This window comes from Sinocyclocheilus rhinocerous, unplaced genomic scaffold (genome assembly GCF_001515625.1).
Source record: "Sinocyclocheilus rhinocerous isolate Xijiao unplaced genomic scaffold, SAMN03320098_v1.1 scaffold4545, whole genome shotgun sequence".
NCBI classification, from domain to species: Eukaryota; Metazoa; Chordata; class Actinopteri; order Cypriniformes; family Cyprinidae; genus Sinocyclocheilus; species Sinocyclocheilus rhinocerous.
In genome coordinates this window covers 163,096-184,537 of record NW_015635030.1, presented here as the reverse complement: position 1 = coordinate 184,537, position 21,442 = coordinate 163,096, and the positions used below count along the sequence as shown (strand labels likewise).

General features: G+C 35.9%; 1 protein-coding gene across 3 annotated transcripts in view; it reads left to right on the top strand.

Annotated features, from left to right (window-relative positions):
- LOC107746204 (E3 ubiquitin-protein ligase RNF34-like) overlaps positions 1–21,442 on the top strand; it is a 30,991-nt gene continuing 9,549 nt past the window's right edge. For all 3 annotated transcript variants that reach the window (XM_016560322.1, XM_016560324.1, XM_016560321.1), the window contains exons 1-5: positions 1–117; positions 12,400–12,624; positions 13,439–13,876; positions 19,889–19,951; positions 20,222–20,423. In XM_016560322.1, the coding sequence (XP_016415808.1) occupies positions 112–117; positions 12,400–12,624; positions 13,439–13,876; positions 19,889–19,951; positions 20,222–20,423 (934 nt within the window). In that variant the 5' untranslated portion in view covers positions 1–111. The remainder of the gene's footprint in view (positions 118–12,399; positions 12,625–13,438; positions 13,877–19,888; positions 19,952–20,221; positions 20,424–21,442) is intronic.

The window sequence follows — 21,442 nt, the reverse complement described above, 5'->3', positions numbered from 1 at the left end:
TCTACACATACACAAGGATGATAGAAAGGGAAGACGTAATGGAGTGTTCCTGAGCGTCCTTGCGATGAAAATCACTTTAGTATTCGACAGTATTCGCGGACGGGAGTTGCAATGAAGGTATGTAAAAAGAAATAGATGTCAGATTTTTATTGATATGTCGGCGAGATTTGTCATCTGCGTGGAAACAACAAAATATTTTGCGGAGGCTGTTTGACGTTTAATATGACAACAGCCTGACTTTTTTTTTTTTTTTTTTACAACAGCCTGACTTCTTAAGAGTTGCATCAGTTTGGATGCGTCAAATGACGTCTGCAAATAGTAATGCGTGCGTTCTTCATTCTTTTGCATGCTCTTGCATTAAGAGTGTTTGCTTGGGTGACAGCTGCATTGTATTTATTATCGTTTAGCAGGAGATTCGCTACTACCGGTGTCAGCAGATATCAGGACAGGTGCAGCTTGGTTTGTCCAGTGGACGCTTGGAACAGAGTGTACAAGCAAGCAGTGCTCATCATAACCCAGTTTATCGCAGCACTTCTCTAATGAGATTGGAGGATAGTCTATGCCAGCAGTCACTGGATGAGCTGATATGAATGGACAAGCAGCTCCAGACAGTCATGAGGGACAGAAGTAATTTCCTCAACTATAATGTCACAAATAAATTATAACACAGTGATTATGACGTCAGAATTGATTGTGATTGTGAAAACAGTCAGGGTCATCTTAAATTCAGATAGATTCTCCTACACACGTTTCAGTTTAATTGTGTGTATAGTGATTATGATGTCAGAGTAGTTATGAAAATGAGCGTGATTCTGATTTTGATGATTGCTAGAATCTTATGAATGCACTTTCAGCTCAGACAGTCATGAGGGAATGGAAGTGATTTCCCTAATAATATGTCACATTTCAAAATATGGCATAGTGATTATGACATCACAATAGTGAAAATGATTGTGATATCTGGCGGAGCTGTTATAACTGGACCAGCAGTCCAGACAGTAATGGTTCAAATGTCTCATTTTAATTATCACGTAGTGATTATGACATCACAATAGTGATGAAAATGTTATGATTGGCTAGGCTGATATGAATGGACATTAAAACATCATTCTAACACTAAAACATCACAACTGAACGATATGATGTCTTAATAGTGGAATGTTAAGTGTGAAAATGAAAATGACCGAGTTGTTATAAATCTCAAATTTGCTCAGCCAGAGGTGATTCCTCTCATTAAAACCTCAAAAATAGTGGCAGGAACAAGGAGGGAAGATTGTGAAAATAATTGTGCATGTGATTATGATCGTTGTGATTGGCCTAGGTGTTATATGAGCTGTTATGAAAAGTTGCTCAGTCACAAGGAGCAGAGGTGATTTCCTGTCTAAAACGTCACAGTTGAATTATGACAGGATAAATATGATGTGAGAATAGTGGATTATGATGATTAGAGAAGGTTTGTTTGATTGTGATGGCAGCAGTCATGGTGGTATTTAAAATATTTTTTAGTTAATTGTGGAAATTTGCTGATATAATGCGATTTACTTGAAGGCGAGAAATGATCAGATGATGGCAATGAGATTTTTGTCAGCAATCAGCTTAAGTTTACCACATAATTCGTTCAAATACACTCTCATTTTCATTCAATTTGAAGCAGTTTTTTAAAGGGGTCATTTGATTTTTCAAAGGAGAATAACTGACTGTAGCATTGTTTTTCAGATAAACAAGTATGTTAACTTATTTTGTTTCTTAAATATCTGCAAACATATTATGGTATTTTTATGCTTTAGTAGAGTCAAAAACTTACATACAGCACCTTTAACTTAGCGTTGACCTCACTTCTTCAGGGAGCAGCCATGAAGGAAAGCGTGAGTGGGTATAATTAGAGGGTTAATCACGTGTCAGATAATTCAGGTTTATGAATAATTCCTCTCATTCATAAGAGCTCCACTGTCTGGCTTTGTTTCTCCCTCTGGTTTATGTAATGACACTGTGTTATAAAGCACAGATCCTCCCCGGGAAGCAAAAGGACGAACAATCTTCTGAAAGAAAGCTTTTTCTGAGAATAACCACTCTTCTGTGGCAGTGCTTTGTTTAATCTGAGTAGAAAAGCTTTTCGAATCAGACATAAGACGGAAGCATCTGGGTTTTTATGTGAATTATTCAGTTATCTAAATTAGGGATTGTTTCTGGAGGTATTTTGGAACTTTGATATTACAGTACTCACAGCAAGCTATGATGTTGGTTCTGTTCATTCATATTCTGGGTTATTTTGCCAAAAAGTATTTGATATCTGGGCAGCACTATAGCTGAAATCATTATTGAAATATCTGGACAAGGAGATGAACGCAAGTCTGGAAAAGTTTCAGATGGAGATAATCTGCTTTCATCTGTTTAATATTAAAAAGCGGGGGAAATCGGATGGCATATCTCCACCAGATGATCATTATTGGAAATGCCAGTCATTCTGTAATAAAACGAGCTAAAAAAAAATAAAAATACTGATGGTTATGAAGATTTTTTTTTAAATGTACATTTAATAAAAAAGAAAGATTTGTTAAAGATGTCTTATTAGATCCCAGCTAAGTTCTTACACTTCTTTAAAGGAATAGTTCATCCAAAAATGAACATTTTGTCATTATTTACACTCATGCTGTTGAACCATGAAAAGTAAATTTTTGGACAGTCAATATGCTCTGTTGAGCTCCAAAAAAAAGAACAAAAACACCATTACAGAACTATAAAACAGACTTTTATACTATATTTAGTGTAATATGGATCATTTTTATGGCTTGATTTTCACAGCTACTATTCACAGCTAACAGGCAAAGTTATGAACAAATGTTCTTCCAGTAACGGTAATAGAATGTTATTTGGTCTTAATGTTATCAAAACATTAGCAAAAAAACAAAAAAAAACGTTATTTATACATTGTTCATGGAACGTTTTTCTTCAATATTTTAGTTGGACATTTTAGTCTAAGGTTACTATTACTAATTGTTTCGGATTGTTCAGAGAACATTCAAATGTAACATTAATATTAATATAAAAGTAACAAAAGTAGACATAATTTTTGCAAAATGATAAAACTGAATATTCTCTTAATGGTTTCTCGTCACATAACCAAGAAAAACATTTTTAAAACACACAAAAAAAGAACATTTTAAATGTACTGAAGAACATTCAGAAATAACATTTTCATGACTTAATGGGAATGTTAGGAAAGCGTTTTTAGAACATTTTTGTTAGCTTCAAAAAACATTTCTAAAACCAACATGTTCAAAGCTGCCCATATCTGCTGGTGTAATTAGTTATGCTCTCTCATGTGAATGCTCATTAGTCAGAAGTCATTAGAAATCATGCTTTTCTGAAGGATTTCTACACTACTTAGTTCTTTCTGAGCTTTACAGAGCCCGTCGCTGCAAGTGTGAGGAGAGACAGAGAATTTGCTTTTCCATCATTTCATTGTGAATCAGAAGTGCTGATTCATTGTTTTAAGAAACCTCAGGCTCAAGTGGAACGTACCTTGTCGAGTTGTCTTATTCCCAGTGCTTAAAGGGTTAGTTCACCCAAAAATGAAAATTAGCCCATAAATTACTCACCCTCAAGTCATCCTAGGTGTATATGACTTTCTTCTTTCAGACGAATCCAGTCGGAGCTATATTAAAAATTGTCTTTGATCTTTCAAGCTCTATCGTTGTACTCAGCGGGTGTTGCATTCCTTCGGTTCAAATGACGTGAAATAAAAAGCACCCTTCCACAAAAAAAAGTGTCTCACACGGCTTAGAGCTTGAAAGATCAAAGACAATTTTTTATATAACTCCGACTGGATTCGTCTGAAAGAAGAAAGTCATATACACCTAGGATGCATCGGGGGTGAGTGAAACGCAGCCTAATTTTCATTTTTGACTGAACTAACCCTTTAATTCAGTTATAAGTTTCTACATGTATTATACCGTGAGCGGTTAGTCTGAATTCAGTTCTCTGGAGTCAAGTGTGCTCATCATTTAAAAAGAAGCATTTACCCTAAGATTCGCTTTCAAATGAGTCCCAGTGCAGCGAATCGTGACTTAGGGGAACTGTAACACTCTGTCTTCCTTGAAGGACATGGAGCTCTCCAAGCGCTCTTGGTCTGACGTGAGAGAATAGGTCATCAGGAATCAGACCTCTAAAAGCAGGAGACTGTCAACCTGTCAGAAACTACCAGCGCTGGTGCTGCTTTTGCAAGCCAGACGACATGTGCATTTGTGCACTTATATAAACAAACACTCTGGAACGTGAATGTGATGCTTTTTCTTTCTATTTGGTCAGTTGTTTCTGTAATTTCGTCTTTGAAGCCTTTATATAAAGCATTACGAAGATATTCTTAATGCACATACAACTTAAAAAATAATCAGTTGCATATTCTCGTAAATAACCCTGATGTTCTCTGATGCATGATGTTGAATCTTTAAAAGCCATTCACAATGGGTGACTTCTTTTGACCTTATCCATAATTCTTATTCTACATGACTGCTTTATATTTCATTGTGTTTTTGATTTATGACAACAAATTCAGCATGGCTGATGAAAGTGATAATGCATCATATCTACTAGTTGTTTATTGCACTATTCTGACATCAGTAGTAGTGGAATTAATATTATATCATTGTTTTTTCTTTTATTTATTGATTTCATTTACTCTTTATTTAATTTTTTTTCTTTTAAATGAACACATTTTTATTTAATAATTCATCCATCATATTATATTATAATTGTATGTTAATTTATTTGTAATTTGTAATCAATTATGTGTAACTGTAATCTCAAAATACATCATTTGGAGTTATTATTATATTCCTGTTGTTTTATTCAGTATTTTTCATTTAATTTATATTTTGCATTTAATAATTCTTGCAAAATATAATAGGGATAATTGTAACCAGAATTATAATACGTTATAATATTTCAATTTAAAATGCATTACAAAGTTTAAAAATAACACATTACTTCATATTTTGTTACACATACAGGCTTCATACTAAGTGAAGTTTTAAAAAAATTAACAATATTTTTAAGGTTTTGAAAAGAAATGTAAACACTTTTTAATTTTAAGTAATGAATTTTTTTTATGGTTTTAGTTTTAGTTATGGCTCAACTATAATGAGCCTGGTAACTAACAAATGCATAAATACACAAAAAATGCTAAGAAGAGAGATGTGGTGTTTCTCTAAGTGGTTTTGTGATGGACGTGGCTAGGGTTGGGTATCGTTTGAATTTTATCAATTCCGATTCTGATTCTGCTTATCGATTCCGATTCTTTTCGATTCCCAGTTTCGATTCCAGTGTGATTAAATAATATCAAACATTTATCCTGTGTCTCTTTTTTGCCAACCATTTATTGGAGCTGAATACCATGAACAAACATCAACAGGCTACATAAAACTGGACTCTTTAAGAGCTGTTTGTGTGCAAAATAGAACTGCATGATTCTGGATAAATTGAGGTTTGTTTTGTTAGTTTTTTTGTTTTTTACCCCAATGGAAGTTGTGGTTCTCTCATGATTCTGAAGAAAAAACATTAGACAACTAAACAAAATCACATGTAATTTATGAATTAATGATTAAATGACTCACTCAAGATGTACTTGTTTCATTACTGGATGAATCAGCGCTCTTGAACAAATGGATGAATCGGCGTTCTTGAACGAATCTCTTGTATGATTCAAAGACAAATACATTTTAACAGCCCCTTTTCGCCACCTACTGGCATAACAATGTAATCGATAAATCTTCATTTGAAGTGTCAAATTACTTTCAAAAGTGACTTACTCTATTTTAATCACTACCATACACATAGTCTTGCGTAGCCAGACCTTCAGACATACACATCGTACACACAGTTTATATCTGAACTATAAACTTTTATCCCAGTACTTTGATGATTTGAATGTTTGTAACAGAAATAATGATACTGTGTGGCTGAAAAGACTGTGAAGCTGTGTGATTGTGAATCATTGTGGTTTAGGAATAGAATCACGTTGGTGTTTGAATCGTGTTCGCGATCTTTAACGATCTTTTAAATTAAAGTGCTTTGTCGTGTTGGTGGTGACGCCTCACTTGCAACATGTTTAGTTATCACAGATATTATACTTAGCTTTTTTGGCTTCTGATCGCAAATGTAGCCAAACTTTGGAGCACTTAGATTAGCGAGCAAGGTCCTGGCAGATCGCTAGGTCCGGTCCTCACAGATGAAGAAAAAAAAGCGCATAGGAATCAATAGGCGGAATCGAAATTTTAATTTGACAGCAAGTATCCGATTCCTGACCTTAAGTATCCGATTCTGGAATCGGAATCGATTTTCGATTCCCAACCCTAGACGTGGCTGCCTCGCTGATCTCCCAGGGCTCTAATTGAAGTGACAGAGGGAAGCTGTGGCACCGGCTCTCTGCCAGACTGAAGCACGAGCAGCGGCTTCATGCCCTGACCTTATGTTACGCAACACGGAGATCACGCTAACTGCCATACTGTTCAAATACTGAGCGCACTGCCAGAGGGCCTCCACTCAAACCCAGCCTGCACTTCATGAACAATCACCATTATTTAGAATCTGAGAACACATGAAATATGAGTGACCTGCCAGCACAGATTTCAGCATGAGGGATTGTGGTTGTTCAACTGGTTTAGTTAGAGACTGATGATACAACTTCATTTGGTATGCTTATTATATAATAAATATGTTTGTTTCTTATAATTATAGTGATGGCTAATACCAAGTTACTACAGTTCTGATAGAAACTGTGATAACTACGGTAATTTGTTTTGCGTCTATATGTACACTACTGTTCAAATGTTTACATTCCGTACATTTTTTTTTTTTAAATTAACACTTTTATTCAGCAAAGACACATTAAATTGATTAAAAGTAACAGTGAAGACATTTATAATGTTATCCTGAAAATCCTGAAAAAATTTTTATCACAATTTCCACAAAAATATTAAGCAGCACAACTGTTTTCAATGTTAATAATATAATAATAAAAATGTTTCTTAAACAGCAGATCAGCATATTAGAATGATTTCTGAAGAATCATGTGACTCTGAAGATGGAAGTAGTTATGCTGAAAATACAGCTTTGCATCACAGGAATAAATTTTATTTTAAAATATATTAAAATAGAAAGCAGTTATTTTGAATTGCAATAATATTTCACAATATTACTAATATCACTACTATATTTTTTATCCAATAAATGCAACTTAAGTATTATATTTATTTAATGTTATATTTTAAGTTTTTTATTTTATATTATATCTAATTATATAATTAGATTATATCTAATATCTAATTGTTATGTGACCATACATACAGAAAGATGCTACATACAGCAGTGTTGGCCTTCATTATGGAAGTGTATAAACAACAAAGCCACGGGGCAAACGTAGAGCTCCGCCTGGCTTAACCTGCTCTGCACTGCGTGTAAAAGCAACAACAGATTTGATCCGCTCAGCCCATCTCTCTCTGTCGCTCTGCACCATAGGATGCATGTATGCTCATTTCAGCTCATCGATTGTCCTGCTCTTAAACAGAAGATGCATTCTTCCATCACTGACCTCCCCCCACCTCCGGAGTGTTATTCTGAGACATCACGCCATGTTGGGTCACAGGCGCTAATGAAAGCCGCTGGTCAGCTGTGTAGCCTGATGTCTGTGTGCGTTTGTAGGTATGTATGAGGGTTTATTGATTAAAGAAACAATGATTGTTGTTGCCTGCAGACAGTTTTTAGGTTTGTTTTAAGATCTTATGCATGTTGTTGAGCTTTACTGTCCGTTCAGTGACCAAGCACGAATCTGGTTTGCTGACTTTACACAACTGAAGACAAGGTGCCAGTTTGATACAGCGAGTGCTTCAGAGAAGAAGTAAAAATCACTAGATTTGCCAAGGTTTGCCAGGCTAGTGGCGTTAAATTAATGAAAGATGCTCAGAGTTTTACATGTACATTTATTCATTTAGCAGGCACTTCCAAAGTGACTTACAAATGAGGAATACAACAAGTAATTCATCATAAAGAGGCAAATAAACACAAGAAGTGCTTGTAATACAACGTTTTAGACATGGTGCAGAATAGTACAAGCTAGAACAGGGAGGAATAAAAGAAAAATTCAAGCATAGAGGATTTGTTTTCAATAGAATGCAGTTAAGTGCTGATGGAAGAGATACATTTTCAGCTGATCTTGAATATTGTCAAGGATTCGGCGTTCTGGGTATGGTTGGGAAAGTCATTCCACCAGCAAGCAACAGTGAACCAAAATGTCCTGGAAAGTGATTTTGTGCCTCTCTGATTGATACCACAAGTTGTTTTGTTTAAAGGGTTAGTTCACCCAAAAATTAAAATTATGTCATTAATTTATTAATCACCCTCTTGTTGCTCCAAACCCGTAAGAGTTCATCTTGGGAACACAATTTAAGATATTTTTGATGAAATCTGAGGGCTCTCTGACCCTCCCATAGACAGCAAGGTAACTACCACGTTCCAGGTCCAGAAAAGTACCAAGATGATCGACAAAGTAGTCCGTGTGACATCAGTGGTTCAACTGTAAAGTTACGAAGCTACGAGAATACTTTTTTGCGCAAAGAAAACAAAAATAACGACTTTATTTTTATATTTGGACGCGTGTTCACAACAGTACCCTGACGCGAGCGTGTGCCAGCGCTGACACAGATCCGGCGTAATGACGTCATCACGCCGGATCTGGGTCAGCGCCGCCACACACTCACGTCAGGGTACTGTATTCTCGTAGCTTCGTAACTTTACAGTTGAACCACTGATGTCACACGCACTACTTTGTTGATCATCTTGGTACTTTTCTGGACCTTGAACGTGATAGTTACCTTGCTGTCTATGGGAGGGTCAGAGAGCCCTCAGATTTCATCAAAAATATATTAAATTGTGTTCTGAAGATGAACGAAGGTCTTACGGGTTTCGAACAACACGAGGGTGAGTAATTAATGACAAAATTTTCATTTTTGGGTGAACTAACCCTTTAAGACTTAAACCTGGTATAGTTGCTGGTTTAACCTGGTCTCCTAGACCGACTGATTGAAAAGTGCCCAAAAACCCTCTGAATGGACCAGACTGGGAGACGAACTAAGACCAGAAAACAAGCTTAGGCTGGTTTAGAGTTGGCATGAAATGGAAATTCACTTCTTCTTCTTTTTTTTTTACATTTGCCTTGCAATTCCTAATCTAAATATTGTAACTCAGTCTTCTGGTGAAGTGACAGACTTTTCTCTGGTGATGTATGTCTGACTTCTCCAATCATTTAGTTCGCTACATTGCGTCTTTTTACAATCGACCTCAAGCTTGCATTCAGATCTGCTGCCTCCATCCAATCAACAACCATTGGATTGAACCAAGTCGTGCAATACATCTTTTCTTTTTCAATAAACCGTTTCACTCGAATATACTGCTTTGTCTGCTCACGTTTCATTGTGAGTTTAAGATGTTCAATGATATATCTATAGTCTTTGGCTGCATTAAACAGTGTGTAAATGCATCTAAATGCCACTTCAGATGCAGCTTCTGTGTTTCCTCTGTATTGCAAAGATCAATTTTGTTGATACTTATGTGATAACAGCCCAAATGTCTTTTTATTCTAATTGACTGATTAAATGTAAAAATTTGACTCAAAATATGATGCATACTTTTAGAAAAAATGGCTTTACGGTAAAAATGCCCATAAAAGGTAAAAATATATTTAAACTTATTGTAAAAGATGTCACTGCTGTGATCTGGCCACCACACAGAAAATGAAGAATATCAAAATCTTTAGGAGTCCACAGCAGTCCTTAAGGTACCAGCACAATAACACACTCAGCAAAACATTGTCTAATTATCATTATCGATAAAATCCCAGAAAATATCAAGATATCATTTTTTGTCAATATTGCACACCCCTAATTGTTATTATATTACAATCTATTTCAGATAAACAACACATAACAATAAATATAACTCTGGTTTCTTTACATTGAGTCGGATCATGATTTTCTCTAGGTGGGAAGTTCATGGCTATAGTATGACAGCGGAATTATGAAACATCCAGCAGAGTGAAAGCTTACTGACTTAACCAACATCTTCTAAATTTACACCTTAAGTAAATGAAAGCTCTTAGAAAGCCCAGACCATTGGAGAGTAAGAATAGGCCTGGTAATGTCTGCGTTTTATGATTCTTATGAAAGCATTGTTTGGTATGCATTTGGCTGAAACCTGAGAAACGTCCATTAATCTCGGCTGTTTAGCTCTCATGGCTGTTTTGCTGTACTGACACTGCTTTAATGCTCCAAATGCGCGCTAAGAATTAGTCGGGCCTTGTCTTGCCCTAACAGCCATTTACACTGTATCATGTTCCTTGAGGATTCACTTAAGGCCTGCAGAGCATTGATTCATTTTTGTTGATCATTAGCAGAGTTTATGAGTGCTGAAGTTGAGTGCATTCAGTTGTTTATGATGTACAAGTTACATAATGTGAAGCTCAGTAAAGCATATGTGCCTGATTTCATCAAACAAATCTGCCCTCTGGGTAAAGTACAGGATAGTTTTTGCCTATGCTTTATCATAACACGCTCCATATCTGAATACCCAGGGAACAAATTTAGGTTATAAAAACGTTGTGGGAACATAGTTTTGAAATGTTTCTAAAACGTTGAAATGTTGTTTTCGTGTTGTGATTAGAACGTTATTTAAATGTTACAAAAACGTTTCTTACAACATGCTACCAACTTTATTTTCACCCAAAATATAACGTTTTTTGAATGTTTGTTTTAATATTCTAAGATCGTTATTTTTTCTGGTTGTCGTTATAACATTATAAAAACATTTCTTAGAATGTTCAAGTACAAATAACATCATAAGAATGTTTTGATAATGTTATGAGAACGTATATCAAATATTAATGAAGTTATAAGAACATTCCTTAAACATTATTTTAACATTCTATAAACATTTATATAACTTAATTTATATATATATATATATATATATATACAGTATATATAAAAGCAAAAGTTTTTGGAATGTTACGTGTCGGCTAGGTTGACAATATCGATTATATAGTTTACTCTATATATAATCGATATAGTTTACTCTTTACTCGATTATGCGGGAGCAAAACTTTACCAAACATTATTTGTACATTATAAAGTAACAAGTACAAAAAAAAGAGAAAAATGCACAAAGAACTTGTATGGAGATTTTTCCATCTACAGATTTTTCCCTGACCTTCTTTTCTCTGTAAATTAAGGGTGCACACTATTGCTGAAAAACACAATCACTACTTAGCAGTCAGATGTCCGCATGCACAAAGGCACAGATCTCTAAACAAGGCCGTATCTGCAGATGAAACTTTTGTAGAAGCATTTTTTCAATTTGAACTAGCACCTCATGACACCACGTTATGTACGAGAAGCTGCAAAAGACACAGCCGCGCAAGTGGAATGTACAAAACATGGTGACATTCATTCAGAGGCGTACTTAACCATTAGGCAAAGGTAGGCGACTGCCTTGTGCCCCCAAAAGCCAAGGGCACCCTAAAATGCTTTTTATATGCGAGATAGACATGTTTTTTGTTAAAATTTTATATAATCATCCAGAAAAATTTAAACTAAAAAAAATAAATAAATAACTGAATCCAGAAATTAAAAATAATTAAAATAAATCAAAATAAATGTATATTTTAAAGTTTAGAATTAGACAGCCTTTCATTGTGTAGACAATTGCATAGTGAAAATGACCCCAACGCACCACCTAGGGTCCAACCTACTCTAATACTATTATAACCTGTTTAAATGTGAACAAGGGATTTACAACATTAAAGAAATCCTTTATTTATAACATGTACATGAAAAATCTAAAAGATTAGACACAACTATGGGACACGGTCGTGCAGCAGCGAGCAACAGTGAAAGGAACCTCAAGATTGTAAATGTGTGAAATTGTATAGGGCCCCATTCCTGTATTTTGCCTGGGGCCCCCAAATCACTAAATCCGCCCCTGCATTCATTTTTAAGTAAATATAATGGGCGATATATTGCATCACCAAAAATTATTGAGGTCATGTACATATATTGCGCGATAAGTTGATATATTGATTATTGCGACAGGCCTATTTGAAGCGTCACTAAATTGCAATAAGCTTTGTGCTTTATTACTTTTGCTATGAAACAAATTCTCATCTTTCAAACTGTCATTTTTATTACGAAATTCGAACAATAAATACAGTTTTTGGAGATATTTTTTCCTTGAGAAAAATGTACATGTACTCTACCTGGTGTATATCCAAATGAATCGAACTCGAATTGTGAAATTTATCTCAATACCCAGCCCTATATCTGAACTTATCTTTAACATATCTTTCTTTTCTAGGCGGGGGCCTCCTCCATGTGGGCGTCATGTTGCGGGCTGCTGAACGAGGTGATGGGCACAGGAGCGGTCCGCACTCAGCAGCCAGGCTTTGGAGCCGGAGCCGGGCCGTTCCGCTTTGCCCCCAGCGCTGGTTACTCCACCTACCCACCCAGCAGCAGCACCTCAGGGAGCGCAGGCCTGGCGTGCAAAGCCTGCGGACTGGCCTTCTCTGTGTTCAGACGAAAGGTAGGACGCCTGGGGTTTGTGGAGTAGGTTTTTATTTTTTTTCTGATAGTGAAAGTAGACAGATGACATAAATGACAACCGTTTTCAACACTGATAATAATAATAAATGTTTCTTGAGCAGCAAATCAGCATATTAGAATGATTTCTGAAGGATCATGTGATTTTAAATAGAAATATTATTGAAGTTTTTACTATATTTTGATCAAATAAATGCAGCCTTGGTGAGCATAAGAGACTTCTCTCAAAAACAATAAATAATCTTATATATATATATATATATATGTATATATAGCACAGTATTGCTCGTGACTAGAGGTGGAGGAAACACTGATTTGCCACTTCAGTCTGGCATTCCTCATTTCCTGGCAAAAGACAGAAGTGATGAAAGATCAGAGCGTTAACTTTACCACAAAGCAAGAGTGTTTTGAAATCATATCAGCCCTTTCACACCTGTCTGCAGACGCTCCGATGCCAAGACAGTGTGATGCATCTGCAGCCGCTCACACCAGCACACATATGCAGAGACGTGATGGATAGAACTGACATTAAGCTAGAGTGCAATGGTTTGATTGAACAGCTCATTCATCAGCATGGTGGCATTTGATAACCACCACTAAGCTATCCAACAGAGACTCCACAACTGCTTCAGAGAGTTAGAAAGTGTCTTGAAAAATTAAGTTCATGCCGCAGAGATTTAGAGATGGAAGCATCTGTGTCAATCAAAACAACTAAAGCATGACGTGATTAAATCACCAGTCTAATGCACACATGTTAGTTGGCTGTTTAATGATTCATCATCTTTCTCTCTTCGCAGCATGTTTGCTCAGACTGCAAGAAGAGCTTCTGCTCGCTGTGTTCTGTGCTGCAGGAGAACCTGCGGCGCTGCGCCACCTGCCACCTGCTGTGGGGCACGGCCTTCCAGCGGCCCAGGTTAATGCGGCTCCGCGTTAAAGACCTGCGGCAGTACCTCACGCTGCGAAACATCAGCACGGACACCTGCAGGGAGAAAGAGGACCTGGTGGACCTGGTGCTCTGCCATCTGGGTGCCGAGCTGGAGATGGGGGAGGATGATGAGGAGGAGGAAGAAGAGGAGGCGGAAGCGGACACGGACAGTCTGCCCTCACTTCCGCGCTCTCTCTCCACGCCGCCCGCCTCCGCGGCACGATCCTCCTCCCAGCAGTCGGCGCTGTCTGTAGCCGCGTCTCAGGGAGAGGCTCTCAGTCACAGTGATAGCTCAGGGACAACCAATCAGGTGAGGCGCTATCCGGAAGAAAACCTCATGTCGGCAATGTGTTCCCATGCATTTCGGTGTTCGTTTTACTTTGTTTATTTTTTATTTACTTTTAAATGTATTCATTTAGCGGACACTTTTTATTCGAAGTGACTTCAAAATAAGGAAGAGAAAGAAATATTTGTTTTATTTTATTTTTTCATTTACTTTTAAATTTATAAATTTGCATTTATATTCATTTAGCAGTCAACATAAAAATAATCACAACATCACAAGCAATTTGTCACAAGAGCCAAGAATATTTGCAGTACACAGTGCCAAGCGTTTTGTTTTGTTTTGTTTTGAATGTCACTTTTTAAGTGGGCCAAAAAAAGGATTTGGACACTTAAAAGTGTATGAATGCATGATGCTAGTTCTAAAGAATTTCATGAAAGATTTATTTTTGTTTTACTCATTTTTAACATGGTAAGAATTTTCAGGATTTTTAAAAGGAAAATTACAATTTAATATAAGTCCAGTATGATGGATAATATTTTGTTCATTTACTATGTGTGATTCAACATTTATAATCAATAAGTTTTATTAATTATTAAATGTATTATTATTAATTAAACGTATTACCTATTATAATGAGGCAATTTTAATAACAAATTTTGTAAATATATTTATTTACAATATTTATATATGTATATATAGCACAATATTGCTATATATACATATATTTTACATATAATTTTTATTTTACATTTATTTACATTTATTTTATTTTACACTAATTTTTTTATTTTACATAAAAAACCAATTTTAATAATAGAAGTTATCTTGGGTTAGAAGTTATCTTTTTTTACGTGATTTATTTATTTTTAATAATTTAATAATTTCTGTACCACTAAATTGAGCAATATTTTAAAAACACATTTTGGGGAATTCAGCTTACAAATGCCTAATGTAAAATGACATTACGCTACAAAAAAGCATTTTGACATTGAAACATTACTTTACTGTATAACATTACTGTAAATGTTAATGTTTCTTGAGCAGCAAATCAGCATATTAGAATGATTTCTGAAGGATCATGTGATTTTAAATAGAAATATTATTGAAGTTTTTACTATATTTTGATCAAATAAATGCAGCCTTGGTGAGCATAAGAGACTTCTCTCAAAAACAATAAATAATCTTATATATATATATATATATATGTATATATAGCACAGTATTGCTCGTGACTAGAGGTGGAGGAAACACTGATTTGCCACTTCAGTCTGGCATTCCTCATTTCCTGGCAAAAGACAGAAGTGATGAAAGATCAGAGCGTTAACTTTACCACAAAGCAAGAGTGTTTTGAAATCATATCAGCCCTTTCACACCTGTCTGCAGACGCTCCGATGCCAAGACAGTGTGATGCATCTGCAGCCGCTCACACCAGCACACATATGCAGAGACGTGATGGATAGAACTGACATTAAGCTAGAGTGCAATGGTTTGATTGAACAGCTCATTCATCAGCATGGTGGCATTTGATAACCACCACTAAGCTATCCAACAGAGACTCCACAACTGCTTCAGAGAGTTAGAAAGTGTCTTGAAAAATTAAGTTCATGCCGCAGAGATTTAGAGATGGAAGCATCTGTGTCAATCAAAACAACTAAAGCATGACGTGATTAAATCACCAGTCTAATGCACACATGTTAGTTGGCTGTTTAATGATTCATCATCTTTCTCTCTTCGCAGCATGTTTGCTCAGACTGCAAGAAGAGCTTCTGCTCGCTGTGTTCTGTGCTGCAGGAGAACCTGCGGCGCTGCGCCACCTGCCACCTGCTGTGGGGCACGGCCTTCCAGCGGCCCAGGTTAATGCGGCTCCGCGTTAAAGACCTGCGGCAGTACCTCACGCTGCGAAACATCAGCACGGACACCTGCAGGGAGAAAGAGGACCTGGTGGACCTGGTGCTCTGCCATCTGGGCGCCGAGCTGGAGATGGGGGAGGATGATGAGGAGGAGGAAGAAGAGGAGGCGGAAGCGGACACGGACAGTCTGCCCTCACTTCCGCGCTCTCTCTCCACGCCGCCCGCCTCCGCGGCACGATCCTCCTCCCAGCAGTCGGCGCTGTCTGTAGCCGCGTCTCAGGGAGAGGCTCTCAGTCACAGTGATAGCTCAGGGACAACCAATCAGGTGAGGCGCTATCCGGAAGAAAACCTCATGTCGGCAATGTGTTCCCATGCATTTCGGTGTTCGTTTTACTTTGTTTATTTTTTATTTACTTTTAAATGTATTCATTTAGCGGACACTTTTTATTCGAAGTGACTTCAAAATAAGGAAGAGAAAGAAATATTTGTTTTATTTTATTTTTTCATTTACTTTTAAATTTATAAATTTGCATTTATATTCATTTAGCAGTCAACATAAAAATAATCACAACATCACAAGCAATTTGTCACAAGAGCCAAGAATATTTGCAGTACACAGTGCCAAGCGTTTTGTTTTGTTTTGTTTTGAATGTCACTTTTTAAGTGGGCCAAAAAAAGGATTTGGACACTTAAAAGTGTATGAATGCATGATGCTAGTTCTAAAGAATTTCATGAAAGATTTATTTTTGTTTTACTCATTTTTAACATGGTAAGAATTTTCAGGATTTTTAAAAGGAAAATTACAATTTAATATAAGTCCAGTATGATGGATAATATTTTGTTCATTTACTATGTGTGATTCAACATTTATAATCAATAAGTTTTATTAATTATTAAATGTATTATTATTAATTAACCGTATTACCTATTATAATGAGGCAATTTTAATAACAAATTTTGTAAATATATTTATTTACAATATTTATATATGTATATATAGCACAATATTGCTATATATACATATATTTTACATATAATTTTTATTTTACATTTATTTACATTTATTTTATTTTACACTTATTTTTTTATTTTACATAAAAAACAAATTTTAATAATAGAAGTTATCTTGGGTTAGAAGTTATCTTTTTTTACGTGATTTATTTATTTTTAATAATTTAATAATTTCTGTACCACTAAATTGAGCAATATTTTAAAAACACATTTTGGGGAATTCAGCTTACAAATGCCTAATGTAAAATGACATTACGCTACAAAAAAGCATTTTGACATTGAAACATTACTTTACTGTATAACATTACTGTAAATGTTTGTTGCATTGTGTCACATAATTTAACATGCTTACTTTTAACATGCGCATTGCATTTTTGCATGTTAAATGTGCCGAATCAAATAACAAACTAATTTAATTTTTTTTCACACCTGTCTGCAGACGCTCCGATGCCAAGACAGTGTGATGCATCTGCAGCCGCTCACACCAGCACACATATGCAGAGACGTGATGGATAGAACTGACATTAAGCTAGAGTGCAATGGTTTGATTGAACAGCTCATTCATCAGCATGGTGGCATTTGATAACCACCACTAAGCTATCCAACAGAGACTCCACAACTGCTTCAGAGAGTTAGAAAGTGTCTTGAAAAATTAAGTTCATGCCGCAGAGATTTAGAGATGGAAGCATCTGTGTCAATCAAAACAACTAAAGCATGACGTGATTAAATCACCAGTCTAATGCACACATGTTAGTTGGCTGTTTAATGATTCATCATCTTTCTCTCTTCGCAGCATGTTTGCTCAGACTGCAAGAAGAGCTTCTGCTCGCTGTGTTCTGTGCTGCAGGAGAACCTGCGGCGCTGCGCCACCTGCCACCTGCTGTGGGGCACGGCCTTCCAGCGGCCCAGGTTAATGCGGCTCCGCGTTAAAGACCTGCGGCAGTACCTCACGCTGCGAAACATCAGCACGGACACCTGCAGGGAGAAAGAGGACCTGGTGGACCTGGTGCTCTGCCATCTGGGCGCCGAGCTGGAGATGGGGGAGGATGATGAGGAGGAGGAAGAAGAGGAGGCGGAAGCGGACACGGACAGTCTGCCCTCACTTCCGCGCTCTCTCTCCACGCCGCCCGCCTCCGCGGCACGATCCTCCTCCCAGCAGTCGGCGCTGTCTGTAGCCGCGTCTCAGGGAGAGGCTCTCAGTCACAGTGATAGCTCAGGGACAACCAATCAGGTGAGGCGCTATCCGGAAGAAAACCTCATGTCGGCAATGTGTTCCCATGCATTTCGGTGTTCGTTTTACTTTGTTTATTTTTTATTTACTTTTAAATGTATTCATTTAGCGGACACTTTTTATTCGAAGTGACTTCAAAATAAGGAAGAGAAAGAAATATTTGTTTTATTTTATTTTTTCATTTACTTTTAAATTTATAAATTTGCATTTATATTCATTTAGCAGTCAACATAAAAATAATCACAACATCACAAGCAATTTGTCACAAGAGCCAAGAATATTTGCAGTACACAGTGCCAAGCGTTTTGTTTTGTTTTGTTTTGAATGTCACTTTTTAAGTGGGCCAAAAAAAGGATTTGGACACTTAAAAGTGTATGAATGCATGATGCTAGTTCTAAAGAATTTCATGAAAGATTTATTTTTGTTTTACTCATTTTTAACATGGTAAGAATTTTCAGGATTTTTAAAAGGAAAATTACAATTTAATATAAGTCCAGTATGATGGATAATATTTTGTTCATTTACTATGTGTGATTCAACATTTATAATCAATAAGTTTTATTAATTATTAAATGTATTATTATTAATTAACCGTATTACCTATTATAATGAGGCAATTTTAATAACAAATTTTGTAAATATATTTATTTACAATATTTATATATGTATATATAGCACAATATTGCTATATATACATATATTTTACATATAATTTTTATTTTACATTTATTTACATTTATTTTATTTTACACTAATTTTTTTATTTTACATAAAAAACCAATTTTAATAATAGAAGTTATCTTGGGTTAGAAGTTATCTTTTTTTACGTGATTTATTTATTTTTAATAATTTAATAATTTCTGTACCACTAAATTGAGCAATATTTTAAAAACACATTTTGGGGAATTCAGCTTACAAATGCCTAATGTAAAATGACATTACGCTACAAAAAAGCATTTTGACATTGAAACATTACTTTACTGTATAACATTACTGTAAATGTTTGTTGCATTGTGTCACATAATTTAACATGCTTACTTTTAACATGCGCATTGCATTTTTGCATGTTAAATGTGCCGAATCAAATCAAACAAACTAATTTAATTCCTGTAAATATCATTAAATATATCTGACCATATTGTTTGATTGCTGTTATTGTTTAAGCTACTTCCGTATTGGGAGATTGGACTTTTTTTTTCTCGATTCATGAGTCGCACTTCGTTGTTTTCACTTTTTTTAAAAGTAGCATGTTTCTGAATACATCAAGTGAGGATTTCTTCTCAATTTTTTACATTTCTACACTATAATCTATTGACTCCTGTTGTCTGTACATTTAGTAAGCTGCTTATATTATTTTATTATATGTATTATATTATATTCTTGAGCATCAAATCAGCATATTGGGATGATTTCTGAAAGATCATGTGACACTGAAGACTGAAGTAATGATGCTGAAAATTCAGCTTTGCATCACAGGAATAAATTACATTTTGAAATCTATTAAAATAACAACGTTTTTTATTATAAAACATTTACAGTATTACTGTTTTTTGCTGTATTTTTCTTTCAAAAATAATAAAAGATCTTACTGACCCCATACTTTTGAACGATTTTACATATATGATGTATTATAGTATATATATTTATAATATTCAATGTTTTTCAAAGTAGAATGTGTTGTTTAATATGGCTTGTATTCTGAAATTTTCATAAATATATTTCATATATTAAATCAAGTAAGTAAACTTTTATTTACATTTATTGGATTTATAGGCTTTTATCCATATAATTTTTTTTCTCCATAAATACAAACACTAAAGAGGAGAGCTGGTAGAATCTGAACTCACAGCCCGGCTCAGTGTGTCTGAACACGCACTCTGACTTCAACCAGGTTTTAGTCAATAAATCTGATAGAAGTTCTTGATTTCTGTGTTTTATCTCCAGGACCATGCAGATGCTGCATCAGTTTCCCTCTTCAACCTGGAGCCTCATGACGACATACTGGAGGTGTTTTTCTTCTGACAAAATCTGCATGCGATGAGTGTTTGTGGCACCTACTGTGAAGACGACTGGGTTACTTTAAAACCCCTCGATTCTCACTGAGCATCCATTATCATTAATAATTCAGCATCATCCCATAAGTCTGCTTAGTGTTTGACAAATACTTCAGAAAACATCTGCAGAGTTAAAAACGAGCCGTCTTGTGTAATATCGATGTGGACTGCAGTTAAATGCTATAACCCATCCGTCCACGTGTCTACGTCTGTCCCCGAGCAGGCCAGCCCAGCGACGCAGAGACGTGCACGTGCCTCCCTCTCGGACCTGTCCCACGAGGATGACATCGAGAGCCTGACGGTGCGGCAGCTGAAAGAGATTCTCGCTCGCAACTTCGTCAACTATTCAGGCTGCTGTGAGAAATGGGAGCTGGTGGAGCGCGTCCATCGTCTCTACAGAGAGAACCAACTCAACAGAAGATCGAGTAAGACCCAATGTGACAGAAAGTGTAGAGCTCGTCCCAAAGTAGTCTACTTGTACTCTAGTTACAGTCACCCAAAAATATTCATAGGCAAAAAAGGATTGTTAGTGTTAAGGTCTCTGCACACTGAGTCCGAATTTTTCGTCCGAAATGTTCGCACGTTGAAAAATAAATACGACCTCACGTTGTGTCAATCACGTTTACACACTGCCTCCGAAACTTTCGTCCGTCATAAAAAAATTCGGACCAGGTTCGATTTTCTGCGTTTTCGCATCCGTAGCAAGCATTTTGATAGGAAAGGATGACGAATATGAAAAAAACTGAAAAACGCATACGAAAGTTTCGGACTCAGTGTGCAAGGACCTTTAAAGCTTCCAAAAGGGGGTTTTTGGATTCCCAAAAGAACCTTTCAGTGAACAGTTCTTAAAAGAAGCATTTTTCTTAGTGTGAGGAACATTTTAGTAATCTAAAGAACCTTTCTTTATAATAAACAACCCTTTGTACAAATAGTGTTAATTTCATTAATGAAGACTATGACGAAAAATGTTAATTGACGAGCTTTTTTCCCATGACTAAAAAAAAAAACTGGTTTGTCTAAATATGATAACTAAAATGTACATTTGAGTAAGACTAAATTAAAAATGGCTGCCAAAATTAATACTGCTGTATGGTTAATTAATAATAATCTTATTGCTAAAATGTCAAGTTTTCATTGACTAAAACTAGACTAAAATACTTTAGATTTTCTTGGACTAAAACTAGACTAAAATGTTGAGACTTTTAGTCGACTAAAACTAAATGGGACAAGGTTGACTAAATATGATAAACACTAACAAGGACATTTTAGCCCGGGACTAAGACTAAAGGTCATTGCACACTGAGTCCGAAAATTTCCCACGTTAAAAAATAAATACGACCTCATGTTATGTCAATCACGTTTACACACTGCCTCCGAAACTTTCGTCCGTCATAAAAAAATTCGGACCAGGTTCGATTTTCTGCGTTTTCGCATCCGTAGCAAG